This window comes from Nannobrachium achirus (assembly GCF_963921795.1).
Source record: "Nannobrachium achirus genome assembly, chromosome: 13".
Taxonomy (NCBI): Eukaryota; Metazoa; Chordata; class Actinopteri; order Myctophiformes; family Myctophidae; genus Nannobrachium; species Nannobrachium achirus.
In genome coordinates, this window is record NC_137833.1 from 11391774 (window position 1) to 11407446 (window position 15673).

The 15673-nt window shown below is 42.4% G+C and overlaps 1 protein-coding gene across 1 annotated transcript in view; it reads right to left on the reverse strand.

Annotated features, from left to right (window-relative positions):
* Window positions 1–9362: 9362 nt before the first annotated feature.
* Window positions 9363–15673, reverse strand: part of nfkb2 (nuclear factor of kappa light polypeptide gene enhancer in B-cells 2 (p49/p100)) — a 39950-nt gene continuing 33639 nt past the window's right edge. Inside the window, exons 21-23 of the mRNA XM_080741105.1 lie at window positions 14909–15075; window positions 12669–12780; window positions 9363–11962 (exon numbers count right to left, since the gene is read on the reverse strand). Coding sequence (XP_080597231.1) covers window positions 11883–11962; window positions 12669–12780; window positions 14909–15075 — 359 coding nt within the window. The 3' untranslated portion in view covers window positions 9363–11882. The remainder of the gene's footprint in view (window positions 11963–12668; window positions 12781–14908; window positions 15076–15673) is intronic.

Here is a 15673-nt window from a genome sequence, read left to right on the forward strand (position 1 = left end):
GTGTGATTCCACTTGAACCCTAGTGTCCATATTCTGAGAACTTTAACCAAAAATAGCAGATCTAGATCGGCTAAGAGCTTTGGTGTAGAGAGGAAAAAGAGCAGACTAAGTACAGAGTGAAAGGTCAAGTTCATTAAGTATTGACGGTTCAAGTTTCAGTTGGCCTGAAAACGTCGAAGACCCATGTTGTAGAGTTCTGTTCTCGAACAAGCTCGTAGATCAGCTCTTTTTCGGCGAGCGGCACGCTTGCGCGACGGGAGTATATAAATAAACTGTAAAATGCTGCTCTAACATCAACAACAACAAGACTTCAGAGATTTCACCAAACTGAATCATAGGCGGTGGAATGGAGCCCCCTCTGCAAACGTCGGAGGCACGGTTGCCATGCCGACTGACCAGCCAGCGACGCGGACACACAAGCTACAGAGCGTGGGACTGTTGCCCGCGGCAACGGGAGCATGCATAAGGACCCTGCCTGCCGTCGACTTAGCGGCCGTACAAACCGCCAACAACAACGCCCCCCCCCCCCTCATTTTCTCTCCCCCTCCCTCTGGCCAGGACGGAAAGAGAAGAAAAAAAAAAAAAACGCCCCCACAATGCATTTGGAGTCAACAGGAGTCACAGCCTCCGCGTCACAGACGAGATGAAGCAGGGGAAGGATGATGAGTGGAGCCCATGAAACAAACACACAACTCAACTCCGCCTCCGCGGTTTTTCCCGCTATAGCCTCGACGCAGCTTTGGCCAGGAGCGTTTATTATTAACTACTTGAGCCCCCAGCATCCGTCCTGTGTAGTGGAGGGAGGCTTTCGCAAAGGAAAACAGCAGATCGACATAGTTGATAGTGTTGATTTTGTCGGCTAAAATCTATGACGAAAAATTACCATCGGCTACCTTCATCGGCTATAATTTCGTCAACAAATAAAAGCTTGACTAAATTGTCAGGGAGGGACTGGTGGAGAAGAGATCCAGTCGAACGCAGGTGTAATGTTCCGAATATAGCTGTTGTGAGCTTGTAGATCTGCTATTTTCGGCATGCAGCTAAGTTTAAATCAGTCGTTAAGATGCCATCATGGCCTGCCAAGATGCATCTCAGTCGACTAAATCAACTGTAGATTTAGTCAACTAAAATTGGATATTTAGTCAACTAAAACTAGACTAACACTTAAACATTTCAGATGACTAAAATGAGACTAAAAAAACAAATGGCATTCTATTAAAACAACTAAAACCAAATCAGCATTTGCTGTCAAAATCAACACTGGCTCACAACGCAGTATAGCGGTTGTGGCTACTTCTGAGCGAAAGCCTCCCCCCACGATGACGGATAACAGAACATACACTAGTGTCGAGCCCTGTGGGACACCGCTCAACCACAATAGGGGTTTAAGTGGTTTAGTCTCCCCATGCTCAGTGGTTCTCAAACATTTTCATGTAAAGGAACCCCCAAACAGTTGGTCAGGACCCATTTGAGGGTCTCAAAAAAGATTTTTATAGGATTTTTTTTGTTTCCTACATTTATTTTTTTTAATTATTATTATTATTCCAAATATTTTCAAAAAACATTCCCCAAATAGCCTTTTTTTTCCAGGAAATAAATCAAAGAGAAATCTAAGAAATTCCATGAATTAGCGTCGCTTCGCGTCACGTTTGTGAGCTTGTAGATCGGCTGATTTCACTAGTTTGGGTCCCGGGCAAAAGTCTAATTTCTCTTTTGGGTCTTGAGCCAAAAGGTTTTGGGAAGAACTGTTCTAAAAGTTTGAGAACCACTGTTCTAAATTATTACTTTTTTTTTTAAGCCGAGGTAAAAAAAATCCAAAGTATAAAATAAGGGTCAGGAGCAGTTCTACTGTGGCCATACTCTGTGTGTCTGTCTCGCCCTTTGGTTTGTGTTGCTTCCTGCTGGAATTTAAAGGGGGCAAACGGACCTACATAGCATACTGTCTGGACCGTAGACGATCTAATAGTTCATAGAATATATAATTGTTATTATTTTTTAAAACTATCTAGGTACTGGGACGTGTTGGATACCGCCTCTTATTTGGGTGGGACACATGTCCATGCATATCAACTCCTGATCATACTGTATGTACTGTATGTGTCATGACGATTGCCTCAAATCTGATTTGATAAGACTCTTATTGCTCTCTGTCACATGTACACCCACACGCGCACACACACACACACACACACACACACACACACACACACACAGTTTTGTATTACTATTACTTGTGAGGACAATAATTTAAAGACGGTGATTTAAAAAAACCATAAGCCTAAAGCTGAAAAAAATAAATGCAGGTCTACAAGCTGTGAAGAATTGTGATCTTATAAATCAGCTACTTTTTTTTTGCATGACACTGGTACGCAACTAAGTATAAATCATATTAACTCTTAATTCCAACCCCATGACCCCTTTCAACCAGGAAAATGGTCCTCACAATGTCTAGTTCTCAAATACTTGTGGGAACATTAGGACCTCACAAGCATAGTAATACAAGCACACACGCACGCGCACACACACACACACACACACACACACACACACACACACACACACACACACACACCTCTTTGAGTTTTGCCGCAAACAAACAGTGCCCTCTGGTGGAAGGAGAGGCAATAGGATCAGGATCTGGTGACAACGGGAGGATTTCAAATCATGTCAACTTCAGCACTATCATCTCACTGAGACTTATAGTCTTGCGGACAAGAGGACAACTCTCTGCTTATTACCTAAAACACACAGAGACTGGCAAGGACACAAGAAAGACGGGTTCGAAGACGTATACTGTACAACGCGTCTTTGAATCCAGGTTTTCAAACCTCAAATGTAATCCCCGGGGCAGGTCTGTGTCACATTACCTTATTAACTGTGGTTAATTAAATGTACGGGAGGCTGTTGTTGTCGCCACCAAGCCTCACAAACAACGGACTGTCACTGAACAACAGACACATGTATAAAGGACTGTTCCAAACATGAAGAAACTGTCACTTCTATTTTTAATACTCAGAAATAATTTTGTGGTCATTATCTTTGTTTTTTTCCCTCCCTCCCTTCCTCCTTCCCTCCGGCAAAGGACATTTTGACGAGAGGGACGCAATGAAGGATGCCTCAGGTCGACGACGGCGTCGCCAACACATGTACTGAGGATATGCTTTGAGAGCGTTTAGCTCCAGTGGTACTGGTGGAAGAATGGAGGGGAGTGACCATTTCAGCCTGGCGGTAGGGGCGTCAGGCACTGGCAATTGCCACTCCCTACATTTAACCTCAAATTCACGCATACTTTGTCCCCAACCTGAGATGTTTCAGCAGATTAACCTGCGAGATTTCCCCCACAGTCTTATCGTATTTCACGACAAACTCTTGGGTTCGTTTCCATAACGCTAGTACAGCTCGGGTTTCGGATTAGCGTTCCAATTTGGGCCCCCGTTAGCTGTACCGATTCTTGAGTTTGAGGAACCCAGAACGTGTACTTGGTTCAAAATGGTTAAAAAAAAACACATCACATCATCACATGCTATTTTTTTTTCTTTTGCTGCTTTTATTATTATTTTTTCCATGACTTATCTCAGCGACACACCGACGAAAGGTTCGGTGGTCGAAGAGAGTATGGACAGCCATTTATGTCTATAACTCAGCAATACCCGTTACCCCCCGGCTCCACCGGGCGCGTCGAGCGTCGCGTCAACGTCAACGCTGGGAACGCTCCCGTTTTAATCAATGAAGGGTGCTCCACTGCCGACGTCAACGTCCGCGTCGGACGCTCAAATTCGCCCCGGTTCATTTTTTTACGCCGTCCGACGCCGGCACGACGCCGTCATTTTGGTGGAGCCCTAGCCTTAGGGTCCATTTGGTACCATTTTGTCAAGAAGAGTTAAGGGAGGGTCCTTGACATTTACATTGACTCACCCGAGTCACCTCCCCCTTCAGGTGTGTTCTACTTAAAATGGAAACATGAACAAACCCAACAAAACAAAAACACAGAACTTCACACGGCCTTGGAGGTTTCAGGTTAAAAGAAGGTTCCGGTACTGAAAAGAGCCAACTTGTGTCCCCATCCCAACTCCCAGCTCCATGTCACCCAGAAATGGTTGCTTTCCTCAAAATGTCCACCACGTAGTGGAGGAAACATTCATGGAGAAACCTCTGTACAGTGCTATAGTCATGATAGAAGTTCCCCTCTGCGTCTACAGTATGTAACCACAACTAGTATTACTGGAACTTTACCAAATTATTCCTCTTATGGCTGGAGAGAGAGGTGTACCGCAAACAGTGCAGTGCGCATGTAAAAAAAAAGAAAAAAAGAACACATATAAAAACAAATGGGACTTCTCGAACAGCGGTTTGTACCCTCCGCATCACCAACCATACTATATATAGTAAATGTACAAAAACAAAAGAATGTAAAAATGTTGAGTTAATTGTAAATCTTGACTGCTGCTGGTAAAGCAAGTTAATCTCTTCTCAGGCTTGGCTTTCTTATTGGCTTCAAACGATGTACTGGCGTGATGTGGCCACTAGTGGGTGGCAGAGTACACTAAAGAGAACAGCCTTTATTTCTAAGCCAGTGGTTTTCAACCTTTTTCATGTATTCAGCATTTGAGCCACGAACCACCATTCGATGAGATCTAAGGCCTTATCATAGTCCAAGGTGATAGCTCATCACCCCACCTTGGTGTAGTTTTCTAGCTATCACCTAAACGGGTGAAGAGGTATCTAGGTGATACACCAGCCTCTAGAAACCTACACCAGGGTGGGGTGATGAGCTATCACCTTGGGACTATGATAAGGCCTTTGGCCTCTCAGACCCAAAACTTAAAATATTTTGTTATCGTTGCACACAATTTTGTCCACAATCCCGTGCTGTATTGATGTTTAAACCATAGGAGAGATAACTGGCCCACCTTGACCAAAATACATGTTTTTATTAATTCTCTAATTGTGTAAACTTCTTATAAATTAATAATGCAGATGTTTAAAAATAATGCAACTCTTGAGAGCATTAAATGAAAAATGAAACAAGAGTCAACGATCTATAAGGGGGTCCATTTGGTTATCAACTCTCCATCATTTAGCTGGGGACCACCTGGAACCCCCTCAAGGACCACTGGTGGTCCCTGGACCTCTGGTTGAAAACCACTGTTCTAAGCCACACCACGTTGGCGTGAATGGAGCGTTTTCAGAGACGAGTGAAGCAAATGGGTGTGTGTTCCATCTGTCAATGCTATTACTCCAGATTTCAATGAGTATAATGTGTGAAAGCCCTGCAGAATGCGAGAAGAAACTAGAAGCAGTGCTCTTCCGAGCACAGGTCTCCACCAGGTGTGGTATGTTGGTTGTGGGTGTGCATTGGGTGGTTTTGAATTAGGTGGTTATGAATGATCGGGGTCAAACGCAATCCAAGGTGAGTGGACAAGTTGGCTTCAGAGACAGTGAAGTGTCAAAAATGTGTTTGTCAAAAAACAGCCTCATGGTGGCGCTATAAAAGGCTGATGTAAAAAATGCAAACATTTTCACTGTCCATTTACTGTCCATTTGAATTCTAAAAGGTGGGTTAAATATTACTTTCCTGATTGATTCTTCATGTCAGCATGGCACAAGACATAAGTCTAGGGTTTATATTCGAAAGATCTGGGGTTTGAAACCCAAGATAAACATTTTCACTGTCCATTTGAATTCTAAAAGGTGGGTTAAATATTACTTTCCTGATTAAATCTTCATGTCAGCATGGCACAAGACATAAGTCTAGGGTTTATATACGAAGGATCTGGGGTTCGAAACTCAAGATAAACATTTTCACTGTCCATTTGAATTCTAAAAGGTGGGTTAAATATAACATTCCTGATTAATTCTTCATGTCAGCATGGCACAAGACATAAGTCTAGGGCTTATCTACGGAAGATCTGGGGTTCGAATCCCAAGATAAACATTTTCACTGTCCATTTGAATTCTAAAAGGTGGGTTAAATATAACATTCCCGATTGTCCTCCTATGCCAGCGTGGCTCAAAAGATGAATCCAAGGTTCATCTACCAAAGGTTGTAGGTTCAAAGCTCATACAAAACTAAAGATTCAAAGCTCAAACAAAACTAAAAGTCAACTCAAATAAAACAACTCAAACTACAACAAAAATATCAAAAACCCAATAAAATAATAAGTATAAGAAGATCAAAAACCCAATAAAATAATAAGTATAAGAAGGGATGAAGTAAAAACTTGCGATGGGGTATAAACATAATTCCACACTAACAAATGCCTAAAAAAAACATACAATAAAGATAATTAATTATATAATTAATATGTACATTTCCTGAACACCTCCCCCTAGAGGTGGGCTTTATCTATGCTCCACCCTCTCCTACCGGAGTTAAAAGAAGGCGTGAAGAAAAGGTTGGGCTCCGCCCTCTCCTACCAGAGCTAAAAGGGGTTGACGAGGGAGGTGGGCTGATTCCATGCGCTTCGCCTTAAAAAGACCAAAATTCAAGATTTTCCAACAGTCAGATTCAAACCCACAACCTTCAAGTTGTGAGTCCTCTGCTTTACCACTGCACCACCAGGACTTTCACACTGAAATCTGGTTGGAGGTTATATTTAAAGTGAAAAGGAGAGCCTGCAGCCTGCAGGTCAATAGATGAAAATCCACAGCAAACACCTCTACCCCTGACAGAGTGACTGAATCTACTAGATACACCCTCATATGAGCAGGGTTCATTATGACAACTGCAATTTAGGTTGTTCTTTAAAACCATCTTATTAGAACACCCAGATTTACACGTTCATTGAAAGCACATTTTATTAGTTTCAGATGATCAAGAAAGACTATAGCAGTTTCAATTTATTTTTTTAAAATGTTTTTTGTTAAATCAAGTGCAATTTGCGGTTTTCACTTTTGAATAAAAAAATATGACTATGTTTGCAACTAGTTGTAGTATTATAACCATAGCTTCATTGATTAGCTAAATTAAGTTTATTCAAGAAAACTTCTGAACTGCATTGCTTTGAGCTGTTCTAATAAATTACGTAAATTGACTACCACTTCCATTTTATGTATTTATTGCAAAAAACTAATTATTTAAACAAACAACTGATAGCTGTACTGCAAACAATTTAGCCTCACAAGAAAGTATGACATTATTTTTTTAGCATGACGTTAAGTGACATTTTTCATAGATTACTCCCATAAAACATACTAAACCCCTTTTAGTCAGGGTGTGACTCAAATGTTAGTCAAGAGGCAGAGCAGATCTAATAAACAATGTTTTTTTTCCACCAAACGCACGTTCACAAGAATAAACATAGGCATATATTGAGACCACTAAATCATAGCTACTGCAGCTGAACACTGTGTAAGCATACTGGCAGAGAGCTTAAGAAACTGAGGGTTTAAATACTCACAGGGTTAACCAGACACAGGTGAACACAACTGACAATCAACACAGGGATTGGCTAAGAGACTAACAGGACACAGGTGGAGAAAACTAGCAAGCACAGGGAGGTGAGATAAGACAGTAACAGAGTAGAACAGGAAACATAGGAACAATAATGCCTACAGAATGAAAGGAACACAAGAATAAAGTAAAACCTAAAAAACAACAGGACACACTGAAATAATGCTACAAAATAAAACACAGTCCCTGTGTTTTAACGACACTAGCCAAATGTTAAATTTCTATAACAGATTGCATCAAAACATTAAGCAATTCAGAACGCACATTAACAGTTATATGATCGAGACCTGTGTGCTCTTCTAAGGTACTAATTAATTACTATAGTGATGGTTAATGATAAAGCTTTTCATGCTTCTGTGGCACCAGACCTATGTCAGTGGTTTGTAAGCTCACGGTTTGCGGTTCTAGACCACATTTGTCTTTGATACTATGGCGCCATCGTTCCAATTTTAGCATGGCACCATACTTATCTTCTCTGTATCGTTCCAATTTTAGTACCACTTTACCTCATGGTTCCACCTCATATAGGCCTAGTCTCAATAAAATATAGCCTCCCAAAAAGTAATGCCCCCTTCTCGAGGGGGTCCAATAGGAAATGGGCCCTGGTGTGACATCACACCAGTCCCCTTTTCAGGAGAGAACTGTTCGGACAGCGTCTTGCGGATACCCAAGCTTGTACAAGTTCCTGTCCCCGCCGAGCCCCCTGTGATTGGCTGAACCGGACGTAGGGAGCGCCCTGTTGTAGTCACTTGGACCGCGCGAGGTGCACCAAAACCCAATTATCATTGCGTTTATCGTGCGCTTGCCCAGGCCGTAAATATAACGATTGCATTCACCACGGCTTCGTAACTCTTCGCGGGCACTCGCGCCTGCGGCGCTCGGGCGCGAAGAGCAGGACCAAGGTCCGCTGGCCTTCGCGCCGCTTGCAATGTCGTGGACAATAACTGAATGTCGTGGACAATAACTGTGACATCTAACCATAAAACGAGCGCTCCCTTCCTAAACACGCTTGGTAATCTGCTAGACGCGTTCGGACACACTCACTCAGAAAATCACAGAAATGAAAACCAAGGCTTAAAGTTAATGAATTGTATTTTTTGGGGTGGAAAAATACACTGGGAATAATAAAAATAAGACATTTTTGGGCATAAAACGACAAGGGCGGAATTCAAGTGTAACTCCTTGAAAAGGTCCAAGTAATGGCTCATTTAAAATGTACTCTCCTTTAAATAGCCATTGTCATTGACAATGCATTGAGCTCTTAAAGCTAAATATTTCAAAAACTACAAATTATTTCAAAGTAAAAATCTCAAGCATGCATGTCCACAGTAAGGTGGAATCTTTGAATTGTGAATCAAGTTACTATAGGTTAAAGTATGAAGGAAAAGTGAGGTGCCAAAGTTTTCAGATTTAAGTTTTAAAAGTTAAATATCTCAAAAACATTTCAAAGTAAAACGCACAAACATTTGTAACTCAAACTTTGCTTCTGGGGGTCCCTGGAACTAAATATTTTGATATGGGGGTCCGTGGCCAAATACATATCCTTTCGGGGGTCCTTCACATGAAAACGTTTGAGCGCCACTGACATGGAAACATAGGTTTTTCAAAAAACCTTAGAAGGATTTGAACTATTCAAAGACATTTGCACGATTTTATAAAAATAGCAGATCTACAAGGTTGCAGTGCTGCACTCAGTGCCCCGCTGTGAGTTTGTATATCTGCTATTTTTCAATAGTTAAAGCACAAAATAATACGTTCCCGGTCTAAATGGGCTATGAAGGGGGCCCCGCAGTGAATCCTTGTACCCAGGGCCCAGAATTTGGTGCGACACCCCTGTTGATGGGCATAAATAAACCGTTTGAATAGGATAGAAGAAATGAGGTCATTTTCAAAGGAGGATGCTTGGACGTTAAAGACATGTTTCTTTATTCAACAAAGAAGGAATTCAAAATGAAACGTAGACATTCAAAAGGACGGCAATATTATGATAAACCATCTGAACATCGTAAATAAATGCTGAATAAATTCCAAAATATACTTCATTATGCATATTTTTCAAGGCTGTAAAACTGTATTTGGTTAAGGTGAGAAACTCAACAAATACACAGTATTAGTAAAACATAATCCAAATAACCACAGCCGGCACATGTTGAGGAGCTAAAATCCATAGTTTTGTAAAATGTAAAACATTTTGGAAGCAAAGTCAGAGTTTTTCCAGTCGCTCGTAACGATTAACTTTTAACCACTTAAGCCCTATTTTCATTTTGTAAATTAAAAAAGAAATTAAGAAAGAAATCGCTTAAAAACCTAAATAAATTGAAAACATTTCGAAATGATTTGAAAGGTTTTGACAGTGTTGGCCTAGAATAATGACAAGCCAGGGTTAAAGTGGTTAATATCATCGGTTTGTAAAATAACGGAGACAGAAAAAAATCCAAATCCATTCAGAACTCTGTGTGTGTGTGTGTGTGTGTGTGTGTGTGTGTGTGTGTGTGTGTGTGTGTGTGTGTGTGTGTGTGAGAGAGAAAACGAAAATTTCAATTAAATAATATGTGTTAATCATGGCCATGTGTTTTGTATTTGCTTGGCCAAAAATTGCCAAAGAAACGCAGTCTTCCCCTTAGGAAAATATTCAGGTTGGAGTAAGGCATTAAAAGGTTGTGGGATGTCGGCACGGTGGTGCAGTGGTTAGCACTTCGCCTCACAGCTCGAAGGTCCTGGGTTCGATTCCCACCGGGGGAAGCTGGGTGCGTGTTCCTCCACCTGCGTCATCAGCACCCACACCCTAGGTGGGGTTGGCGATAGGGCCTTTCTGTGGTGAGTTTGCATGTTCTCCCTGTGTCTCCTTGGGCATAGGCCCTCACACAAAAACATGCAGTAGTCCTGGTTTCTATACTACCTCCCCCTAGCCAGCCGGGTGCTCCCCAATGTCCCCTGGCGCGGCAGGGGGAGAGTGGACTACAGGTTAGGTAGTCACCGGGTGAGAAAAAAAAATGCGTTGCAAAAACGTGGGATAAAAAACATAAAAAAAAAAAAAGTGTGGCATTAGGATTGGAGTTATGCCCAACAATAGCCCATCCCTGTTGTCCATGTTGCCACTGAGCAAAGCATTAACCACAGAAACACCTGTGTGGTGGGGGAGGCCTTCACATAGCAGATCAACAAGCTCACCCCACAATAACAGGAAACTGAAAATACACTAGATTAGAGTCCTGATCGGGACTCTGGTAAATCATATAGGGTTTAAGTGGTTAAGAAAAATGTCAAACCTCTCCACAGGGAGCTGTTCAAGATGAGGAGGTTGTATGCTGCGTTATAGCTCTGGTCCATAGCGTTAGCGGAGTTCTCCCTAACGCTATGTTCCACTACCTCCGCCCCGGCTTGGAATATTTTTCATTTCTCCAAATGTATTTTAAGCATGTCATGGGGGGCCCAGGCTGCGTCCACTAAGTAGACTACGCTTTTAACTCCCCACTGATACCTTTGGTTTGGTGAGGGGCAAAACTGTTTTTGTTATTTTCCGACCTGACGACGGGGCTCTCCGGTTTTGCCAAGCCGGGGCGGAGGTAGAGGAACATTAGCCTCGCAACAGCCAGACTCTCCAAAAGGAGAGTCTGGGAGTTCTCCATAGACAACGCATTACGCGATGACGTAGTTACTCACTTTGACTGACCGGTCCAGTCAGCGCATCAAAACATCGTCGGGAGAACATCAAATACGTCTTTTCCAGACAGAAATTCCAAAGGTGTAAACTGTTGTTCGTTTTCAAGTTGAGATGAGATGCCGTTGATTTCAGATAAAACTTTTATTTGCGATTTGTGAACTCGCGTCGGACATGGGGTCCGCCATGTTTGTTTACAAAATGCGAGAGCTGTAGCAGCTACTCGACCAATCAGGAGCGGTGTGAGGCGGGTTCGCTCGAAATGCAGCCTTTTGATTGGAAATTTGAAACCAAAGTTCTCATAAAGAGACTCGATGGGAGGGACACCAGACCGAGAAAGGAAGCACATTGGTGATGACGTAGCTCGGGATGGCCTGCGAGGCTAGAGGAACATAGCTTTAGGGAGAACTCCACTAACGCTATGGACCAGAGCTAGCTGCGTTACTCCATGGGCTGATAAATAAAGTTTTAGAACATCTGAACAGGGTCTGGTTTGTACATAGAGACATCAGGATGCCTTCTGTTCCACAGTGAGATGAAGGCCTTTCTTAAAGGTGCTTTTGGAAAATGTTTTGATCCTGATTCTTTTTCAAGGATTATATAACCAAAGATAAGACGTTCTGTGCTACAGTATACAGCTGTAGACGCACCGGGAGGCAAACTGAATCGCCAACGACCAAGTGACTGTCCTTCTTTTGTGTAATCCTTGGCGGTTATTATGACAGCCTCTTCCCGGCGCTCACTGATTCGTCCACCTCCTCGTCCTCATCACTGATTGGCTAGGGGTGGCCCCGCCTCCTCGTCCTCGTCCAGTGGCTGACTGCTGAAGCCGCTGTCTACAGTGGTTTCTGATTGGTCAAAGAGAACACGGGAGAGGTTGTGGTTGAGTAAATGCGTAAATACTGTATGTCCCAAAGTAGCAGATCTACAAGCTTGAAACGCTTTTGATGCTTTTGTGTGACGCCGTAGTGTGATCATGTAGGGCAGTGGTTCTCAACCTGTGGGTCGGGACCCCTAGGGGGGTTCCCCAAATTATTTTGGGGGGTCCACAGATGATTAACTTAATGTGAAACATTGTTTTCTCACTCAACAGTAAACAAACCAACATAAGGTTTAAGTGTAGAGGGTATCTGCACATTTCTAAAGTGACAATTTAAGGACTTTGTAATACCTCTAAAATGACAAATTAAACATTGGCCAAATTGTCAAATACTATGGAGGCAGAAATTGTGAAAATAGCCGATCTACATGAGCATATAGATCTACTATTTTCACAATAGAACTTCGTTATACAAAATGTAATCCTCAACTCTTAGTGCTCGTCAGGGTGGGAGTCCCCAGTTAAAATATGATTATTTTGTGGGCTGAAAAGGTTGAGAACCACTGATGTAGGGAGTTGATTTAGGAAAAAAAAATCAAAAAGTTCGAATATGGAGATAAGAGGTGGTTTTTGCCTGACAGGGACATTGTATGATGTCTATGGATAGATAGGTGAAAGTTGTCATTCCTTACTTGGAGTGGGTGCGTGTGCGTGCGTGCGTGCGTGCGACCTACCCATGGCGTGTTTGTCTTGTTGTAGCTCCACCTGTCGCAGCAGTCGGACCCCCTCCGTCAGCCCCAGAGACTGAAGAGCCTCCACCAGGCCCTCCACGGGACCTCCACCCACCTGCACACACACACACACACACACACACACACACACACACACACACAAAATAAAGAATGACCAATTAGCTCATATACCGTAAATTCTCTTATAGGAACCCGGGCTATTATTTGTCTCAAGAGTAGCGGGCACCAGGCTCTTGTTGGAAGCAGGACAGTATAAGAGACAAGGCTTTTATTCCTATTTCTCAAAAATATCAGAATGATTCAGATCAGATTTTTTTTATTAGATACCGTATTTTTGGAAAAAAATATAAATATTATATATTATATATTAGGTTATTTATAAAGAAAAGCGTTTTTATTGGAAAATCATCATAGAAAGGCTCATACAGAGATAACATTCTGCTGTATTGTATTGCATTAACCAATTCATACTGAAAATCAGCTCCTCATAATGTGTATCAGAATAGAATACAGTCCACACAGCATACTGCTGGGGAATAAAAAAACACTACATTTCCCATCAAGCTCAGCGGCTCGTTTCGTCATTCAGATGCGACTCTCCCTGGTAAACAGGAACCACAGGATACTAGCATGGATACTAGTATAGCCGCATTAGCTTCATTGAGCTTCATTTACTGTTTGGATTAAACTTCCACGCTAAAGATCTCATGTGCGGCCGTCATCCACAAGAGTGTAGGTTCGCGAGGACTACGCACACGCACGCGCCCCGGTAAGTTGCCAAAGTCATCCGTCTTTGCCAAACGGAACGTGAAATGAGCGGCATCCAAATATCGCTGCGCAGTTTGTAGACAGTGTACGGTAAATCACCGTAACAGCTGGCTTGGGATGTGAGTGACAGTCAGACAGAGTGGAGAAAGGTACTCCTGAATGATACGTAACGTAAAAAAAAAGAGGAAAAAGGAGGCTCTTATTGGAGCGTCGGCTCTTAATTACTTAATTCAATTGCGCACCCGGAAATTAAAGCAGGTCCGGTTCTTTATTAAATATAGGATATTATTAGAGCATTTACGGTACACTACATGATGGAACTATGCACAGATGCAGACTGTACACACACACACCCTACCTACTGGGATGTAATGCAACTCTCTCAGTCAGCGCACACACACACACACACACACACACACACACACACACACACACACACACACACACACACACCGTATACGTGCAATACGGTGTGCAACAACAAACTAATTTAATTGATTGATTATAATAATTGATAATTGAAACAGTCCATTTTGAAAGACACTTAAAAAGATGGCAACACAATTACAGATCTACAAGCTCAAGCTCGTAACACACACACACAGACACTAGGGACGATTATTGTAACACAAGAAATTGCGATTTACGATATTTTCGCGATAATCAAAATTCATTATCCTGGGGCGGAACATTTGCCAAAAAATAGCTGTATTATAAGTTCTTTTTACCAATTATAGAGGGTTTAACTAAGTGGTACCGGCAAATAAAAAGTGAATTGATCCCAGGAGGACGGAGGATGATATCATGATACATTAAATCTTAACGATACGATTATCGTGAGTGTTTTTTATCACGATAAACGATAATATCGCTTATCATCCCATCCCTAACACAAACACACACACACACACACTAGGGCATTCACGAATAGTGATTTTTAGTATTCGAATTATTCGACCTCAAAGTATTCGAATAGTCGAATATTCGACAGGACTGGCCAAACTGTCAAATATTAAGTAAGCAAGAGGCGAACATTGTGAAAATAGCTGATCTACATGCTCACAACGCCTCGCAACGCCCAACCGAGTCACATTAAATGTAATATCTACAATTCCAAGTGCTTGTCAGGGTGGGGGTCCCCAGTTCAAATATGTTTATTTTGGGGGTCACAGCCTAAAAAGGTTTGAGAATCTATCTAGCCAAGCTTTATAAACTATATACTTTGAGAAAACAATAAAAAAAAAAAAAACTAAGCGAATATTCGACTTCGGTGAACATGTCGAATAGTGACTTTGATATTCGAATATTCGAATAGTTGGTGAATGCCCTAACACACACACACACACACACACACACACACACACACACACACACACACACACACACACACACACACACACACACACACACACACACACACACACACACACACACACACACACACACCAACCAACCTGGTAGTTGTGCAGCAGGTGTTGGCAGGGTGAGGGGCTGTCCTGGTACAGGTGTGCCAGTGTGAGCATGCCCAGTTTCTCTGCCAGCTGTCTCCATGGCACCTCGTCCACGCTGAGCATCTCCACCAGCCTGGACAGGGTCTCACTGTCCAGAGCGCTGTCTGTCTCTGGAGGAACACGGGACAGGACATTGTGAGCTTGTAGATCTGCTGTTTTCAAAACATTTGCAATCTTTTTAACACAATCTCTGCCAAAAAAAAAAGAAAAACATTGTACAGCTTCTCCGCCAGGCCTGAGGAACCCGAGAAGTTTTATCGCAGCGAAACTAAAATAGGCCGGAACTAATCCTCCGCGATCGGTTTCAACACGGACCCATTATGGGGACGGACCGATTAACATTGAGGCCGAACAAAGATATTTAATTAATGAAGATAGCTCAACCTCATTGGATCCACTAGAGTCTGACATGGTACACAAATCCTACAAATAGACTCCTAAGTGGGCGCCGGCTCTGACGGCAAATCTTGCGCACGTCCCGTTTACTGGTGCTATAGATCCCGCGAGAGTGTGTTGCTGGGACAGCTAAAGAGCAATAATAAAGTCGATTTTCTCCTTTGTTGTGTCGCTGAAGTCACTTAACATGACAATGTTGTTAATATTATGAGGCTTGTGATGATCGGGTCCAATATTTAGTTCAGTGACCATAGCTTCTGAACTATTATTTTGCTCTGTGTTCACGTTAGCTCTCCCATTGTAAATGAATAG